At 49.8% G+C, this 15,451-nt stretch overlaps 1 protein-coding gene across 1 annotated transcript in view; it reads left to right on the forward strand.

Annotated features, from left to right (window-relative positions):
- Positions 1–14,987, forward strand: part of ACO2 (aconitase 2) — a 352,074-nt gene extending 337,087 nt beyond the window's left edge. The window contains exons 17-18 of the mRNA XM_078683141.1: positions 10,069–10,190; positions 14,519–14,987. Of these exons, the coding sequence (XP_078539267.1) occupies positions 10,069–10,190; positions 14,519–14,650 (254 nt within the window). The 3' untranslated portion in view covers positions 14,651–14,987. The remainder of the gene's footprint in view (positions 1–10,068; positions 10,191–14,518) is intronic.
- Positions 14,988–15,451: the final 464 nt, after the last annotated feature.

Below are 15,451 nucleotides of genomic sequence, written 5' to 3' on the forward strand. Positions count from 1 at the left end.
TGGAATGCCTCTACGTAGGGGCAATGCTACTGGCACCAAGGTAATAATAGGGATGTCTCCCCAGTGCCGCATGATTAATCACTCCAATATCCGCTTTAAATGTCATTTAAAAATTCCACCATGTTCTCCAAATAACAGCTTGTGAGTTAGGGACATATACTTTTTCATTTCAAATGCACCTTTTTCAAATTTGGTACCCATATATTAAATTAACAAAGCAATAGCTTTTAATTTAACTGGCATGGCTGCCCACAGGAGAGTTACTGATAGGTAGCTGGTGAGCCACTCGTTGGAGAAGCCTGCACTAGACAGCGCTCCACACAACGAACAGTGCAGTACGTGTGTGTTTAGGGCCGGATGCTAAGTTGCCACCAGACACGGAGATAAGGTGCAACTGGCATGTGTTCGTGTGTCCTGAGCTTGAAGGATGTACAGGTGCATTGCCACGTGTGCCAATGAGTGCCTTGGTGCGGGATAAAACTTCTATTGGGGGCTTCCACACAGGCCAGCATGTCAGTATGGAGGCGAGGGCCGGCTGTACACCTCCTTCGGCTCGGTGCCACGGGGCCTGCTTTACTTTGGGTGATGGGTTCTCGCCTCTTCTCGTTCCCTTTCGCTCCTGAGATGAAGGGAAGTGTGTGGCTGGCTGCCACATCAGTGTTTACTGGCTGCCAATGCAGCTAATTGGGCAGGTTTTGGGGTCGGTCTCACGGGGCCTGCTATGCTTTAGGGAAGGTACTTGCTGCACTGTTTGAACATTTGTAATGTATGCCTGTGCATTCTTTATCCTTTAGTGTATTTTTGTGTGTGACTGCCATCTATTGTTTTATTGTACCTTTTTTTTTGCTTCTCGTTTGTTTCTGTAACGTGTAAATATGTAATATTCTCCTCATGTAACGTACTTGGTTCTATTGTGAAGCGCTCTGACACCTTTGGGTGAAGTCTGCGCTATATAAAAATGCATTAAATAAATAAATACATACATTCTCCCTTCATATTGCGCTGGAGCCAGGCTAAGTGGTTGTAGGGGGTAGTGCTGGCAGGTTGGTGAGCAGGGATGGATCGGCTCCTGGAGGGGCGGCTGCTGCGAGGGCTTTAGCTGCAGGCCAATCCAGGTCCAGCTGCCGCTGGGCACTTGCATTAAAGGCTTGTTGTAGACGTGTAGCTTGAGAAGTGGGTTAGCATTATGGCCCTTTGAGTCCACTTCTTTGTCCTGGGTACAACAGGGAGCCTATTCAGGACTTTGAGGCTCCTCTCAGGTCACTGCTTGTGCCTCCGTGTGCCCCTGTTGCCTGCTTGTGCCTCAGTTTTCGTGCCCCTGTCGCTTGCTTGTGCCTCAGTTTTCGTGCCCCTGTTGCCTGCTTGTGCCTCAGTTTTCGTGCCCCTGTTGCCTGCTTGTGCCTCCGTGTGCCCCTGTTGCCTGCTTGTCCCTCCGTGTGCCCCTGTTGCCTGCTTGTGCCTCCGTGTGCCCCTGTTGCCTGCTTGTGCCTCCATGTGCCCCTGTTGCCTGCTTGTGCCATGTGGGTGTGTGTGGAGGGCTCTGTGTAGCTGTGTGTGTGGGGAGCTTTGTGTGGCTGTGTGTGGGGAGCTTTGTGTGGCTGTGTGTGTAGGGAGCTTTGTGTGGCTGTGTGTGTGGGAGCTTTGTGTGGCTGTGTGTGTGGGGAGCTTTGTGTGGCTGTGTGTGTGGGGAGCTTTGTGTGGCTGTGTGTGTGGGGAGCTTTGTGTGGCTGTGTGTGGGGAGCTTTGTGTGGCTGTGTGTGGGGAGCTTTGTGTGGCTGTGTGTGTGGAGGGCTTTGTGTGGCTGTGTGTGTGGGGGGCTGTTTGTGGGTGTGTGTGTGGGGGGGCTCTGTGTGTGTCATTTGCGAGGGATAAAGCTAGTGGCATTGTAAATGACAATGCCATTTATTTATGTTAAAAAATACATAAATAAAAATGTCAAGAGCAATGCCAATAGCTCTAACTTTAACAAAGGCGAAACCATTGCATTGTAAATGCTTGTTTTGCAGCGTGAATCTTTCTGGATTCACTATGCTGTGCATTATTCCGCGGTCTTGTGGTTGGGTCCGGATTCGTAGTCTTTTCTTTGTTTTTTTTTTTTTTTTTTCTTTGCCCAGGTGGGCGTCGGCGTCACACCCCCTTTGGGTGTATTTCCGGTGACGTCGGCATGCTTCCTGCGGAAGCTCCCACTCCTGGGCGCCATCTTCAGATTCTTTTTTTTCCGCGGTCGGGTCTGGATCGTTCCCGTTTGGGCTCCAGACATTTTTGAAGAAAGAAGAAAGAAAATACAGAAAAGACGAGGAGAAGTCATCTGAAGACTCCAGGGGACTTCACCGACGAAAGACAAGCAAAGATAAGGCGTTTTCCATCCAGATCTTCGACGACCGTCGACGAACACGCGACCAGAGAGGCCCTGGACGCTCGAGGATGGACAACACGCCGTTCAAGTTCTGCCGGAACTGCCACCACAAGTACGCGCAGAAAGACCAGCACCCGGTATGCAACCTTTGCCTACCGGTGGACCACGAAAGCGGAGACTGCAACGCCTGTTCCGCCTTCACCCCGAAGACCCTTCGTGTGAGAGAGAGGCAGAGGGTAGCACACGCCACCCTGCAGGGGAAGGCCCCGACCCCGTCGCTCTACGAGCTGGGGATGTCCTCCGAGGAAGAAGACAACGCTGCCGCCGAAGACGACTGCTACACGGTCGTAGAGACCGATTACACGAAGACTTCTGACAAGGTAGGAGACTCTTCGGCCCCCAAGAACCCGAGAGACTCTGAGTCTCGAAAAATCGAGGGCAAGACCCCGAAAGCGCCGACGCCAAAAAAGGCGGCGTCCGCGACTACTCCCAGGCCCAGCGGATCCTCAGAGAAGGAGTCCCCGGCGCCGAGAGCTGCTGATCTGCAGAAGACGTCGAAAATCGTCCCCGAAAAGGATCGATCGACGAGGGAGAAAGACCCGAAACTGTCGACGACGACCAGAGACCCGATATCCGGTTCGACGTCGAAAACTTCGACTCCGAGAGGCACGGCGACGAGCCATCCGTCGAAGAGACCGGCGGAACCATCCGACGCGGAACACGCGGCCGAGATGGAAAAGAAAAGAAGGCGCCTCGAGGCAGAAATGGAGAACTTCATGCAGCGGAAAAAAGATTTCGACGCAAGGATGAAGGCCTTCACGATCCCTCACAAGACCAAGCCACCAGTGCTGGAGGCGGTCGAGGAGGAAGAAGAGGAGGTCGCCGAAGTCACCGAGCAAGACCGGGACGTCGAGGTGTTCGACGACCAGGAGGAGTACGAGAATCCCCACGAGAGCTACAGCTATGGGGAGGAAGATGAGGGCAGGACAGACACAGAGTCGGCGCCCTATGACCTTCAGGATGTGGATTACATCGATGTCGAGACCGACAGCCCGGAGGAGGTGGTCGACACCTACCCCTCGAGGCCCTCGCCGCCGGACGACATCGGGGCCTACAACGCGGTGATACAATCTGCCGCAGCAGCTTTCAAGCTCAAGCTCGACGAAGAGAAGCAGAAAGCAGACTTTCTTCTGGAAACATTGCTCCCAACACAAACGAGGAGCCAGTTCCTCCCGATGCTCGAGAGCGTCTTGGCTCAGGGGAAGGAAGCTTTCAGGGAGCCCGCAACATGCAAGGCAGTGACTCCCAGAACTGAGAAGAAGTACAAGCATGCCGCAAAGGACCCGGCCTACATTCAGGGCACGGTCTCCGCAGACTCCATTATCACGGCCACAGCAAGGAGGAGGGCTAACGTACCCACTACCTCGGGCCCGCCACCGGATAAAGAGAGCAAAAGGATGGATCTGGTGGGCAGAAGGATCGAACGGAATGCCGCGACCCACTGGCGCATGGCTAATTCCAACGCCCTGGTGAACAGACACATGTACCAAATCATGGAGGGACTGGGACAGTTGGTGAAGGACTTGCCCCAGGATGCCAAGCAGAAAGCCGAAAAGCTAATTGAAGAGGGGAAGAATGCTGCAAATTCTTGCCTTAAGACGGCTCTGGATGGGGCAGACACGGCCAGCAGGCTCATGATGATGGGCGTCACGGAAAGGAGACACGCCTGGCTCAGGATATCCGGTTTCAAACCGGAGGTGCAACACAGCATCCTGAACACCCCGTTCAACGGCAGTACGCTTTTCGGACAAACAGTTGATGAGCAACTCAGCCAACTTAAGAAGGATAACGAAACAGCAAGATCCATGGGAGCATTGCAGTTCAGAGGGAACAAGAGGGGCACCCCGTCACGGAGGCCCGGCGGAAGAGGCGGAAACCAGCCAGGTACTTCACACCAGGCTTTCCAGCAAACGCACCAGGCAGACTCGCAGGGTCAGCAGGGCCATCAGAAACAGCCCTGGCAGTACCAACAAAGAGGCCAGTCCTTTCGAGGGAGAAATGGACGAGGACAAAATAGAAGAGGGGGCCAGCAGCCCACCTCCAAGTGACTTCGAAAAAATCCGTGTGCCCACCCACAAAAAAGATCCCAGGGGGCAGCACGTACAGATGGGTCAAGACAAACTAGACACCCACGACCACAGGACACCAGTGGGAGGGAGATTAAGATTCCACCTCCAGGAGTGGAGAGGAATCACATCAGACAAATGGATCCTCAACATTATCCAATTCGGATACTGCATAGAGTTGGAGGCGAGGCCAACAAGCAGAAAACCAAGAAGAAAGCCGCTAGCAAGCAAGCAGCTGCAGTGCCTTCAGGAAGAAGCAAAAGAACTCCTGCGGAAGCAGGCCATAGAAAGGGTACCCTTCAAGGAAAGAAACACAGGAGTATACTCAACATACTTCCTGGTACCAAAAGTAGACGAGACAATGAGGCCCATTCTCGATTTATGGTTCGTGAACCGATTCATAAGAACGCAAAAATTCAAAATGACCTCCCTGCAAGAGGTGCTCCCACAGTTGCAGACCGGGGACTTCATGGTCACTATAGACCTCAAAGACGCATACCTGCACATCCCAATGAACAGGAAGCACAAGCACATGCTCAGGTTCACCGTCGGAGAAAGCCACTACCAGTTCACGACACTGGCCTTCGGTCTAAAATCGGCACCAAGAGTTTTCACAAAGTGCCTCGCAGCAGTCGCGGCGCACCTAAGAAGGCAGGGGATACATGTATACCCTTACCTGGACGACTGGCTGGTGAAAGCAAACTCATACCAGAAATGCAAGCTGCACGCACATACAGTGACCAGCACGCTCATAAACCTGGGGTTCTCCATCCATTGGAAGAAATCATCAATGGAGCCGGAACAAGTGAAGATCTTCCTGGGAGCACAGATCAACACCTTACAGGGCAAGGTGTTCCCCAGCGAGAAGAGGGCGAGGGCGCTGGTGAAGGAAACTCGCCTCTACCGGAAGGGACAAGCTCGGACAGTGAGGACGGCGAGCAAGATCATGGGGATGATGGCATCATGCATCCACCTGGTACCGAATGTACGACTCCACATGAGACCCATTCAAGAATGGCTACAGGAGCAATGGTCACAAGCTACAGGCAGTTGGGAGGATTTAGTGGTTGTAACGCACGCAGTGCAGAAGGAGATGACATGGTGGACCATGGAGAACATAGCAAGGGGAAAGCCTCTAACGCCCCCAACGCCAACAGTGACCATCACCACAGACGCATCCCTGAAGGGATGGGGCGCTCACATGGAGGAGCTCAAGGTGAGGGGACTGTGGACACCGACGGATGCCACAAAGCACATCAATTACTTAGAATTGAAGACAATCTTCCTTGCACTGAAGGCCTTTCAAACAAGACTGTACAAGCACAAGGTATTGATACAAACAGACAACACCACTGCGATGTTCTACATCAACAAGCAGGGGGGCACACAGTCCGCACCGCTTTCAACGCTGGCGCAGGAGATATGGAGATGGGCCATCCCTCTCAAGATAGACCTGCTAGCCATACACCTACCAGGGAAGGACAACATACAAGCCGATTGGCTCAGCAGGCAGACATCGGCATCCCACGAGTGGGAGCTCAATGCTCAGGAGACAAGATACCTGTTCGACAGGTGGGGGACACCATCGGTGGACCTGTTTGCCACACGCCAGAATGCAAAATGCCAAAACTTCGCATCCAGGCAGCCCGAGGAGGGGACACTGGGGAATGCCCTATGGATAGATTGGTCAAGGACATTTGCCTACGCCTTTCCCCCGATACCACTGATGCACAGAGTACTGAGCAAATGCAGAGCGAGCAACATGACACTGATACTGGTCGCACCGCAGTGGGCGAGGCAGACCTGGTACTCGCAGATCATGGAGATGACACAGTGTGCACCCAACAGATTCAGCAGGAGGAAAGATCTACTGTCCATGCAGAACGGAGAGGTACTGCATCCAGAGCCAGAGAGCATGAGCCTAGTAGCGTGGCTCCTGAGGACATAGAGTTCGCACATTTGAGACTACCAGAAAGCACCCTGAGGGTACTTCGGGAGGCACGAAGGCCCAGCACTCGAAAGTGCTACGTTGCGAAATAGGAAAAGATTCACAATATGGTGCAGACAGGAAAGACTCCACAATAAGATGAAGAGGGACTCCACAGTGCTAAGGTACCTGACGCACTTACTGGAGAAGAACCTTAGCTCATCCTCGTTAAGAGTTCACTTGGCAGCGATAGTAGCCTACACAAGGGGAGAAACGTGCAGGAGCTTCTTCACATCACAGGTGGTGAAGAGATTCCTAGAAGGAGCGAAAAGGATCGCACCACCCAAGCGGGTGCCGCCACCTGCATGGAACTTGAACACAGTCCTAACGGAACTCATGAAAGAGCCCTTTGAACCACTTCACAAGGCCTCCCTAAAGATGCTAACTATGAAAACAGCCTTCCTGGTTGCGATAACGTCCTTACGCAGAGTAAGCGAGCTTCAAGCGCTGACGCTACAAGAACCATACATACAAATACACAACGATAGAGTTGTGATGAGGACTGACCCACACTTCATGCCGAAGGTGGTATCCAATTTTCACATGAACCAGTCGATACAGATACCGAGTTTTTTCCAAAAACCCACAACCAGCGCAGAGAGAGCTCTGCACACCCTGGACGCCAGAAGGGCAGTCATGCACTACATTGAAAGGACAAAGGGGCACAGGAAAACGAAACAGTTTTTTGTGTCCTTCGCAAACAGCTTCATGGGCAAAGCAGTAACCAAAAGGACCATTGCACGATGGATCGCACAAACAATCCAACTCTGCCACAAACGGGCAGGACAGGAACTGGCTGAGGGGACGCGTGCCCACTCCACCAGGAAGAAGGGCGCTACAATAGCCTTCCTGGCTAACACACCCATAGAGGACATATGCCTGGCGGCAACATGGGCTTCGGTGCACACGTTCACGAAGCACTACTGTGTGGACATACAAATGAACAAGGAAGCTCAAGTGGGACAGAAGGTGCTACAGCACATATTCAACACCCAACGCTCATCTTCCACCCAGCCGCCACAGAGATGAGAAACCGCTACAAAATCTATGCACAGCATAGTGAATCCAGAAAGATTCACGCTGCAAAACGAATAGTTTTCTTACCTGTCGGTGTAGTTTTGCAGCTTGAAGATCTTTCTGGATTCACTAGCGAACCCACCCACCTCCGCCAGAAAGATGAGGCTGGAGAGAGAAGAGGTGGTTAACTAAAGAATAGACTTTGAAAGTACAAAGCGGTAAATACAAACTAAGATGAACATTGCCATTACTTCGGAAACGAAAGAAACACGGAAAAAAAGAACCCGAAGATGGCGCCCAGGAGTGGGAGCTTCCGCAGGAAGCATGCGACGTCACCGGAAATACACCCAAAGGGGGTGTGACCCCGACGCCCACCTGGGCAAAGAAAAAAAAAAAAAAGAAAAGACTACGAATCCGGACCCAACCACAAGACCGCGGAATAATGCACAGCATAGTGAATCCAGAAAGATCTTCAAGCTGCAAAACTACACCGACAGGTAAGAAAACTATTCGTTATTCTACTTTGTCTGTTTAGCAGTCCATGAGGAAATAGCAGAAGGACTTTATATATTGGACTTTCGAAACTATGTAGTCGCTAAATAGTGATGCATCCTATACAGGAAATGAACTGAATGTTATTCTTGCATCTAATCTGGTGCGGCAGACGTGTCATGGATAGCCACGAGGCTTAGCTTGTGTGCGATAAAAACCTGTATCTAGCTCTGTTAAGTGCTACCTTTCATAGTGTGTACACAGCTTGTGATGCCATTCATATATCTGTAACCTTTAAAAATTTCAATAAAAAAGAGATTTAGACAAAAAAAAATCAGACTGGGAAAACAATCCCAGATTTGTCATCCGATACAGTTTTGGCAACAGACTTCGACCCGTCTTACATAATAACACGAGTAGAATACTGTATGAAAGTACTTAATTTGTGTGAGATGCAACTTGCCCAAAATTGCCACCTCCCTTGACACATTCGTAATGTCCTGCCAGTTTTCTTCAGACAATGGTTCAAGTACTGTTTGCTGTGAGCCAGCAAGGTGAAACGGGTCAGGCACATTCACAACTGGAGTGCATTTGACCTAAAATTTCCTTTTCTGCCCCAGCCCATCAACTATAAACCTGGGTGCATTTTGTAGTTGTCTGTAAAAGTAAAGCTATGGAAAAGAGAGTGGGCACTGAGTGTGCAGCCATCCCAGGCAGAACCACTATTGATAGCTCGCAGGATGACATCACTAGATCAGTTTCTGTCCCTGGGCCTGAAAGGGTTGTGAAGACTTCTCCACATGGGGAAATCAGTGTGTTGTATTTGTGTCTTCCGATTTTGGGACACCTCGCCACCTTAACCTTTCCTATGGTGTTGATTCTGGCGGACAGCAGGCAAGCATCGTGGTATGGTGGTCACAGGATCTGGTGTCTGTGTATGCAATGCAATATGCGCTCAGTGTGATGAAGGGCTGATAGAGAAGCATGCCGAACATCCACTCTGTGGCCTGATATGGTGATGGCCCATTTGTCAATGATGTGACTCATCAGGTAAAGTACAGTTCACTCTTTCTGCAGACATGATCAGTCCCCAGTGGGCATGAAGTGAAGACACGCACATGTAGACAAGACAAAATGGAAAAAGTCCAAAATGATGCTAATACAGTGTGATCGTAGTCCACCACTAACAATCCTGGAGACAGGTAGTCTTGGTGTTCTAACACTGGGGCAATTCACGCAGTGGTGTGCTCCTCCACCCCAACAGTTGCTGTCCTCTTCCAGTGTAGATCCCTCCCACCAGCTGGTAGACCACAGCAGTCCGTCAGTGTATCCTGTAAAGAGCATGACAGTGAATATACTGGGACTTCGGCTGGAGCACTAATGAAATGTGAATGCAATGTTCAGCAGCTAGCTACACCCTTTAGCATAAAGCTGTGCCTGACCTCCGACTGAGAAACACAGGAACTAACCTTGTGACAAATAACACAAAATTCACTGTCACAAAACATCAGTCACCAATTAATAGCCCTTTGAAGAAAAAAAAACTGTTAAAAAAAAAAAAGTAAGCACTCTGCTTCACTAATACAGGAAAACCCTTGAGGGCTACTGAATGGTTGCTAGTATTTTCTTTATAAATGACAACGTAAAACGTATGTCACATGAAGTTAGTTAGATTTATCTTCTGTTAGAACGTAATGATGGCTTAACATATAATCCTTGAAAACCAGAATATTTTAAAGTCATGAATCATTTTGGGCAGTCGGTATTTTGTCTTCAGCTGGCGGAAATGGATGCTTGACAGTTATTTTTTCTTAATGCTCCTGACAGCCGGTGCGCCTTAAACCCATCTAGCACTGGACTATTCAGTCCTATATTTTACATGAATTAACTTGCTGTGTATTTAAACATTTTACAAAGAGATGAGTGAACAGAACTTTCAGTTAACAATCCGTTTACATAGTCCCCTCTTCTCTAGTGTCGCTACTAAAGTATGATTGATTTGCACTCTTGAAATGCACTTATTTCTTCCTGCAGCAGGTTACGGTGGACATGATTTGCAAGAAATGATTTTGTACAACTGTTTTTTTCAGAAACAAACCTAAAGAAGCAGGGTGTGCTGCCCCTCACTTTCGCAGACCCAGCAGACTATGACAAAGTTCACCCAGAGGACAAGATAACCATTGCTGGACTCAAAGACTTTGCACCGGGCAAGGTATGTGTTGCAGATCATGGTTCTAAGGAACTTTTAGCTATCCCTAAAGAATGATCTCATTTATCAGGTTGTAAAGAGTAGTCTCGGCTTGGTGACCATTCAAAGGTGGTTCCAATTCCAAATTTTGCAGAACCTCCTCTCCAAGGTGTACACAGGAGTCATTTAGGAAAAGCAATGGCATAGACAATTGTCTAAAGAAAATCAGAAATGACCTCTTACTCAGAGTGGAAATTGGGTCGTAACAGCAATATGCCTTGCTACAAAAAAAATAAGAATGCAATCCTTGCTTTTTTGTGCTTTCTAATGACCCAGCATGTTGAGCCCAAGTTGTCTAGTCGATAGTATAGTTGTGGCAAGCATGCATTGTACATGAAGGATAACTTTTTAGGCAAATATGAAACATCTGTGAAGAATATTAGGACCTCATTTCAATCCCATTATTATAAACTTTGGAGAAGAGCTGAAACTGAAAAACCTATCTGCAAAAGTCAATGGGGGGGGGGGAGGGAGAGAATCTTGAGGACCGTGTCAATATAAAGGAATGGCTTGGGTAATCTGTTAGAAAACAGCTGAGATTTAAGGCAGCTATGCTGGTTCTTTAGGGTAAATATAGTCCGGTAGAGCAATACCAAGTAGTGATGTTTGTGCACCATCAAGCAGGAGAGTCTTAAGTGGTCTTACAAACCAGGTAGTAGGGAGTCGGTGGACAACTTGAGGCGCTCTACCTATTTCCCTATAGAGATCTGTTAACCTATCTATACATCTTTAAGTGCTGAGCCAGAGCACTGTTGGATAGGCTGCATCTGAAGTAGCTTCAAGATGGAATCCAAAGGAGAGCTCCTAGGTTGGCACACACTTGAGGATATTGCGCGTCATATATGCATTGATCCGAAATTCAAGATGAGAGTTGAAGGGTTAGACATTTCATCTCGGGAGAGGGTACCTGGTACTCCAAAGAGCAACTTCAGTACTTTGACAAGTCTATTTGGGCTGCACTTTTACTTTGTTAATTAAGTGAAGGTCTCCATCTTGAGTACTCCACAAGGCTTTCATGCGTCTGAATTCCCCTAGGTAGAAAGGTCTAAAGATAAACCTCTTGGGAGAAGACTAAAGGTGGAAGGTTGTTTACATTTACTTTGATTAAATCATCCCTGCAATTTCTCAACATTTATAGCAATTCTTTACCCTAAAGAATTTGTGGCAGATAACGCTTCTAAGTAAGCCCTCACAAAGCCAATATGTCTGGCCTTATCGAGCCTGCTGTGTTTTTTAGCGAACCTGTGATATACATTTAAAAGTAATAAAATGTACAGGTGCTGCTTTTGAAAGTGGCTTGCGTAGATTTGCAAAAAAGCAGCTAAACGAAGTATAAAGAAAAAGTATGAAATTTAAGCAGAAATGAAAGGGAATGACTGGGCTGCGAGCTCATGCACAGATGTGGACTACTTTCTAGGTGAAGGCGTACATGTGCTATAGCAAAATGAAATCACAGTGAAAAGTGCAGATGGCTTTAGTGGGCTGACCCAGTTTCCCATGCTATGAGTTATATCTGATAGAGACTACTAGCTGCAGATTCCTTAACGTAGAATTATACCCAGGTGTGAGACTGGATCCGGAAAGTGTTTGCCACACCATCACTGCGCTCTGTGGGCGGTACCACGTGACTCCGCCCTGACATCGTCCGCGAGCGTGACGTCAGCGAGGTCACAGCCCCACCCCAGCGCGCTATCAGTTTTTTCTTTTCCACGTGCAACGCGGATCCGGATCGTGTCCTAGCCTGTTTTCAGGCCTTCTCTTTCACGCTTTGCGTTTCGGAACAGTGTTCGAATGCTTTCGAGCTTCAAGACGTGTACCTCCTGTGCACTTCAGATGTCGGCAACGGACCCTCACCCAATTTGTATGTGGTGTCTGGGCGAGCACCATGACTTGACGGACAGTGATGCCTGTCAGCACCTCAAAACTAAGTCCCAGCAGGAGCGCCGGATGAAATAGTTGTAGGCCCGCTTGTCCAGGTCAGTGTCGTCCCAGCGTCCGTCCCCCACCTCGGAAGCCAGGAGCTGCAGGTTTCGATTACAACATCGCCCTTCGCCGAGACTTCAAGGGCGCCGCTCGCCAACTGGTAGGTCCTGCAGCTTGTCTCTGAGGCCCGGGCCTCCTTCGGCGGAGGGCGCTGGTTCCTCCCCGGGACATGCACCCTCGCCTGTCGCCACCCTATCCGCCTTTTCCGAGCATCTGGGCGACGAGGGCCCAAATGATAGTCTATGCTGCGGCTCTGCAGGCTTCTTTGGCACCTCCTCCTCCTCCTGAGACGTCCGTGGATCCCTTGTCTCGTGAGGGGCCTTCCACGGAGTTGCCGGCGGCTTCGGCCCCGGCGCCGAAGGTTTCGGCTTCAGGTTGTAGGATGGTGGTGTCATTGAGGGGTAGTCCTTCGGGGCTCCACTCTTTGACATGTGGTGTCCTTGCCTCGCCGCAAATCCCTACAGGGCTCCCTGGGACTCTGGGTTCGTCCACGAGTTCTCCTCGGCTCTCAAAGCAGGCGGCTGCCTCGCCAGAGGCCTAGTCGGCAATGTTGTACTGTTGCAGCGCCGAAGGCTTTCCGCCCTCTACACGGTCGGCTGCCCTGTGTAAGGTCGAGCTGGCGCCGCTCCTTAGCCGACCCGGCTCCGATCCCGTCTCATCCTCCTGGGGAGCCCGTGGTGGTGGTCGTCTCAGTGCCGCCAATGCCCACTCTGGCACCGCTCGTAGTCGAGCCAGCGCCTGTGGCGGATTCCACGGCGCCGTGCCGGCGTCTCCCTGAGTCGTCTTCTGAGGAGGTTCCCTCCTCTCCGGAGGCTTGTCAGCTGCTGGTTTCTTCTTCTCCGGAGACAGGGTGCCACATTGTTGCTTTTTCACCGGCATTTTCCAAGGAGGGTTGTTCGTCGTCCCCGCGGCCTAAGTCCCTCGGACCCTCTTTTCCGCAGTTCGCGGTTGGGTCTTCCACCGGCTTCCCTGCCCTCCCCGGGGGGCCCCTCAGGTTCCCCACTCGTCCGTGGATCCCCCACCATTCCAAGGCTGGCCGCTTTCCCCTATAGCTGGACTTTGGGACGGACGGCTCAGCTTACAGCCGTCGCTCACGGAGGAATTTTCTCCCCCGCGGTGCCCTACGGAGGCCAGTGTTGCCTTTGTTCGGGCTATTTCCACGCCCGCTGGCATTTTGCGGATGGGTGAACCCGTCACCCATACCATACAGATAATCTCCTGGAGGTTCTCCACCAGGGCTCTGGTGGACGGGAGCTGTTCCTTCCTTTTGAAGCGTTGGTCCACAATTCTCTTCTGGGGGCTTGGAGGCGCCCTGCCACGGGTGATCCGGTGCCTCAGCCACTCCTGCATCACCACTCTCCTGCTCCGCATGACCAGGTTTGCATTTCCTTCCACCCTTCTACTCAAGGCTCTCTTCTGCGGACTGCCTTTCCGTCCTTGCCTGTGGTGTTGTTTACTCTGTCTCAGGAGGCCTGGTGGTTGGATTCCTGGGGGCGCAACATCTTTGCTTCATCCAGTGCTGCCTTGTGGGTGCTGAACACTCTTTGTGTGTTTGTCTCCCATGAGGGTGCCTGCGCTATTCTATGGCACCGGTAACTGTGCTCTGCTCTTCCCGTCTATGAATTTCGGTGCCACAGTGCCTGGCACCTCCCCGAACGGTGCTGTTCCTCACCATTCGCTTTTTTCTTTTCAGTTTTCTGATTTTTCGCACACTGTTCCCATATTCTCACAGTTTTTGTTTGTGATGGCTCTGCGGTGTGGCGCGGAAAAGTTCTCAGAAGAAAACTGATGTCCGTGTGCCGGTGTGGGGCTTATGTGACCTCGCTGACGTCATGACGTCAGGGCGGAGTCACGTGGTACCGCCCCCGGCGCGCAGACATGCTGTGGCAGAGAATTTTCCGGATCCAGTCTCACGCCTGGAGATAATTCTACATTAAGGAATCTGCGGCTAGAATCTTCTCTACCAGATACATCGTTACCAAAGGTAAGTAACTCTGACGGTGGGCGCAACCAAATGTAAATGATACTGAACTAGACCAATGCATGAAACAAAAGTTCATTTGTGTATGTGTGTCTTTATCATGCTTTTCCTTTATATATTAGTGAACTCTCTCGCTGTAAAATGTTACGCTTGTGTGTGCTAAATGAATTGTTGCAACAAGTGAGCACCCTTTGACTTCTGATTATTGGGGAAAAATGGGATGAAGGGAGGTGGCACATATGGCGTTCTGATCCTCTCCTGGTCCCATTGAATTTTGGCTTGTGAAAGGTGTGCTTGATTTTGGCTAACTTATTCGTCCTCTCCACAGCCCCTGAAGTGCATCATCAAGCATCAGAACGGAAGCACAGACACCGTCCTGCTGAACCACACCTTCAACGAGACCCAGATCGAGTGGTTTCAGGCTGGCAGTGCACTGAACCGCATGAAACAGCTACAGTGACAGCCTATTTTCAACAAGCTGCTCTGTCCTATTTCAAATGTTTAGTCATGTAACTGACACCTCTTCACTTAACATTTGTTTGCCGCTTCTGTGAAGGAATTGTCTGTGTGTCAGTTTAATTTCTTTTGCAGTATTCGTCATTCAGTCTGGTCTACAGAGGGCTTCTTTGTGTGAAGCTTCAGGTCCCCTTCATCTTGTCCGCCTGACTCCATTTTCCCATATTTATTTAGAAAACGCACAGCTGATTTATTTGTTATCCTGTACTCATGCCAGGGACTGAATCATTTTATATAACATATAAACTATGTACATAATAAACAGCAAATCTTGGATCATAGCCGAAGCTGGTACAGTTGGTGGTGTTCCTCTCTGCTTGCTTGGTCTTTGGCCTTTTTATTCAAGCCCAGAAAGACTGTTCTTTGGAGGGGGATAAGGTGGTATGGCATAGAGCTGAGCAGCCAGTCCCTTTAAAGAAAATATTGTATATAAACAGTTCAGGGAAGGATATGTTAGGACAAAAAAACTAAAACGGATTTAGGAATGATAACTGTCATCAGATTGCTTCTATGGTATTGACGATACAAGGGCAAATGGTGACCACGCAATTTTGTATGTGAATTGAAGGGCAGCAAAGGATACCCTGAATGTGCCTGGTAGTTTTGATCTGCCTTTAAATGATGTTCTAAAACACTAGTAGTTTTTTTTTTTTCCTCAAAATAGATAGTCCTTCTTTGCGGGGAAGTCGTTTATATTGATAAAAATCTAATTCAGTCAAAACTTCCATCCCTTTTCCCAATTTGA

Source organism: Lissotriton helveticus, chromosome 1_1, assembly GCF_964261635.1.
Source record: "Lissotriton helveticus chromosome 1_1, aLisHel1.1, whole genome shotgun sequence".
Classification (NCBI taxonomy): domain Eukaryota; kingdom Metazoa; phylum Chordata; class Amphibia; order Caudata; family Salamandridae; genus Lissotriton; species Lissotriton helveticus.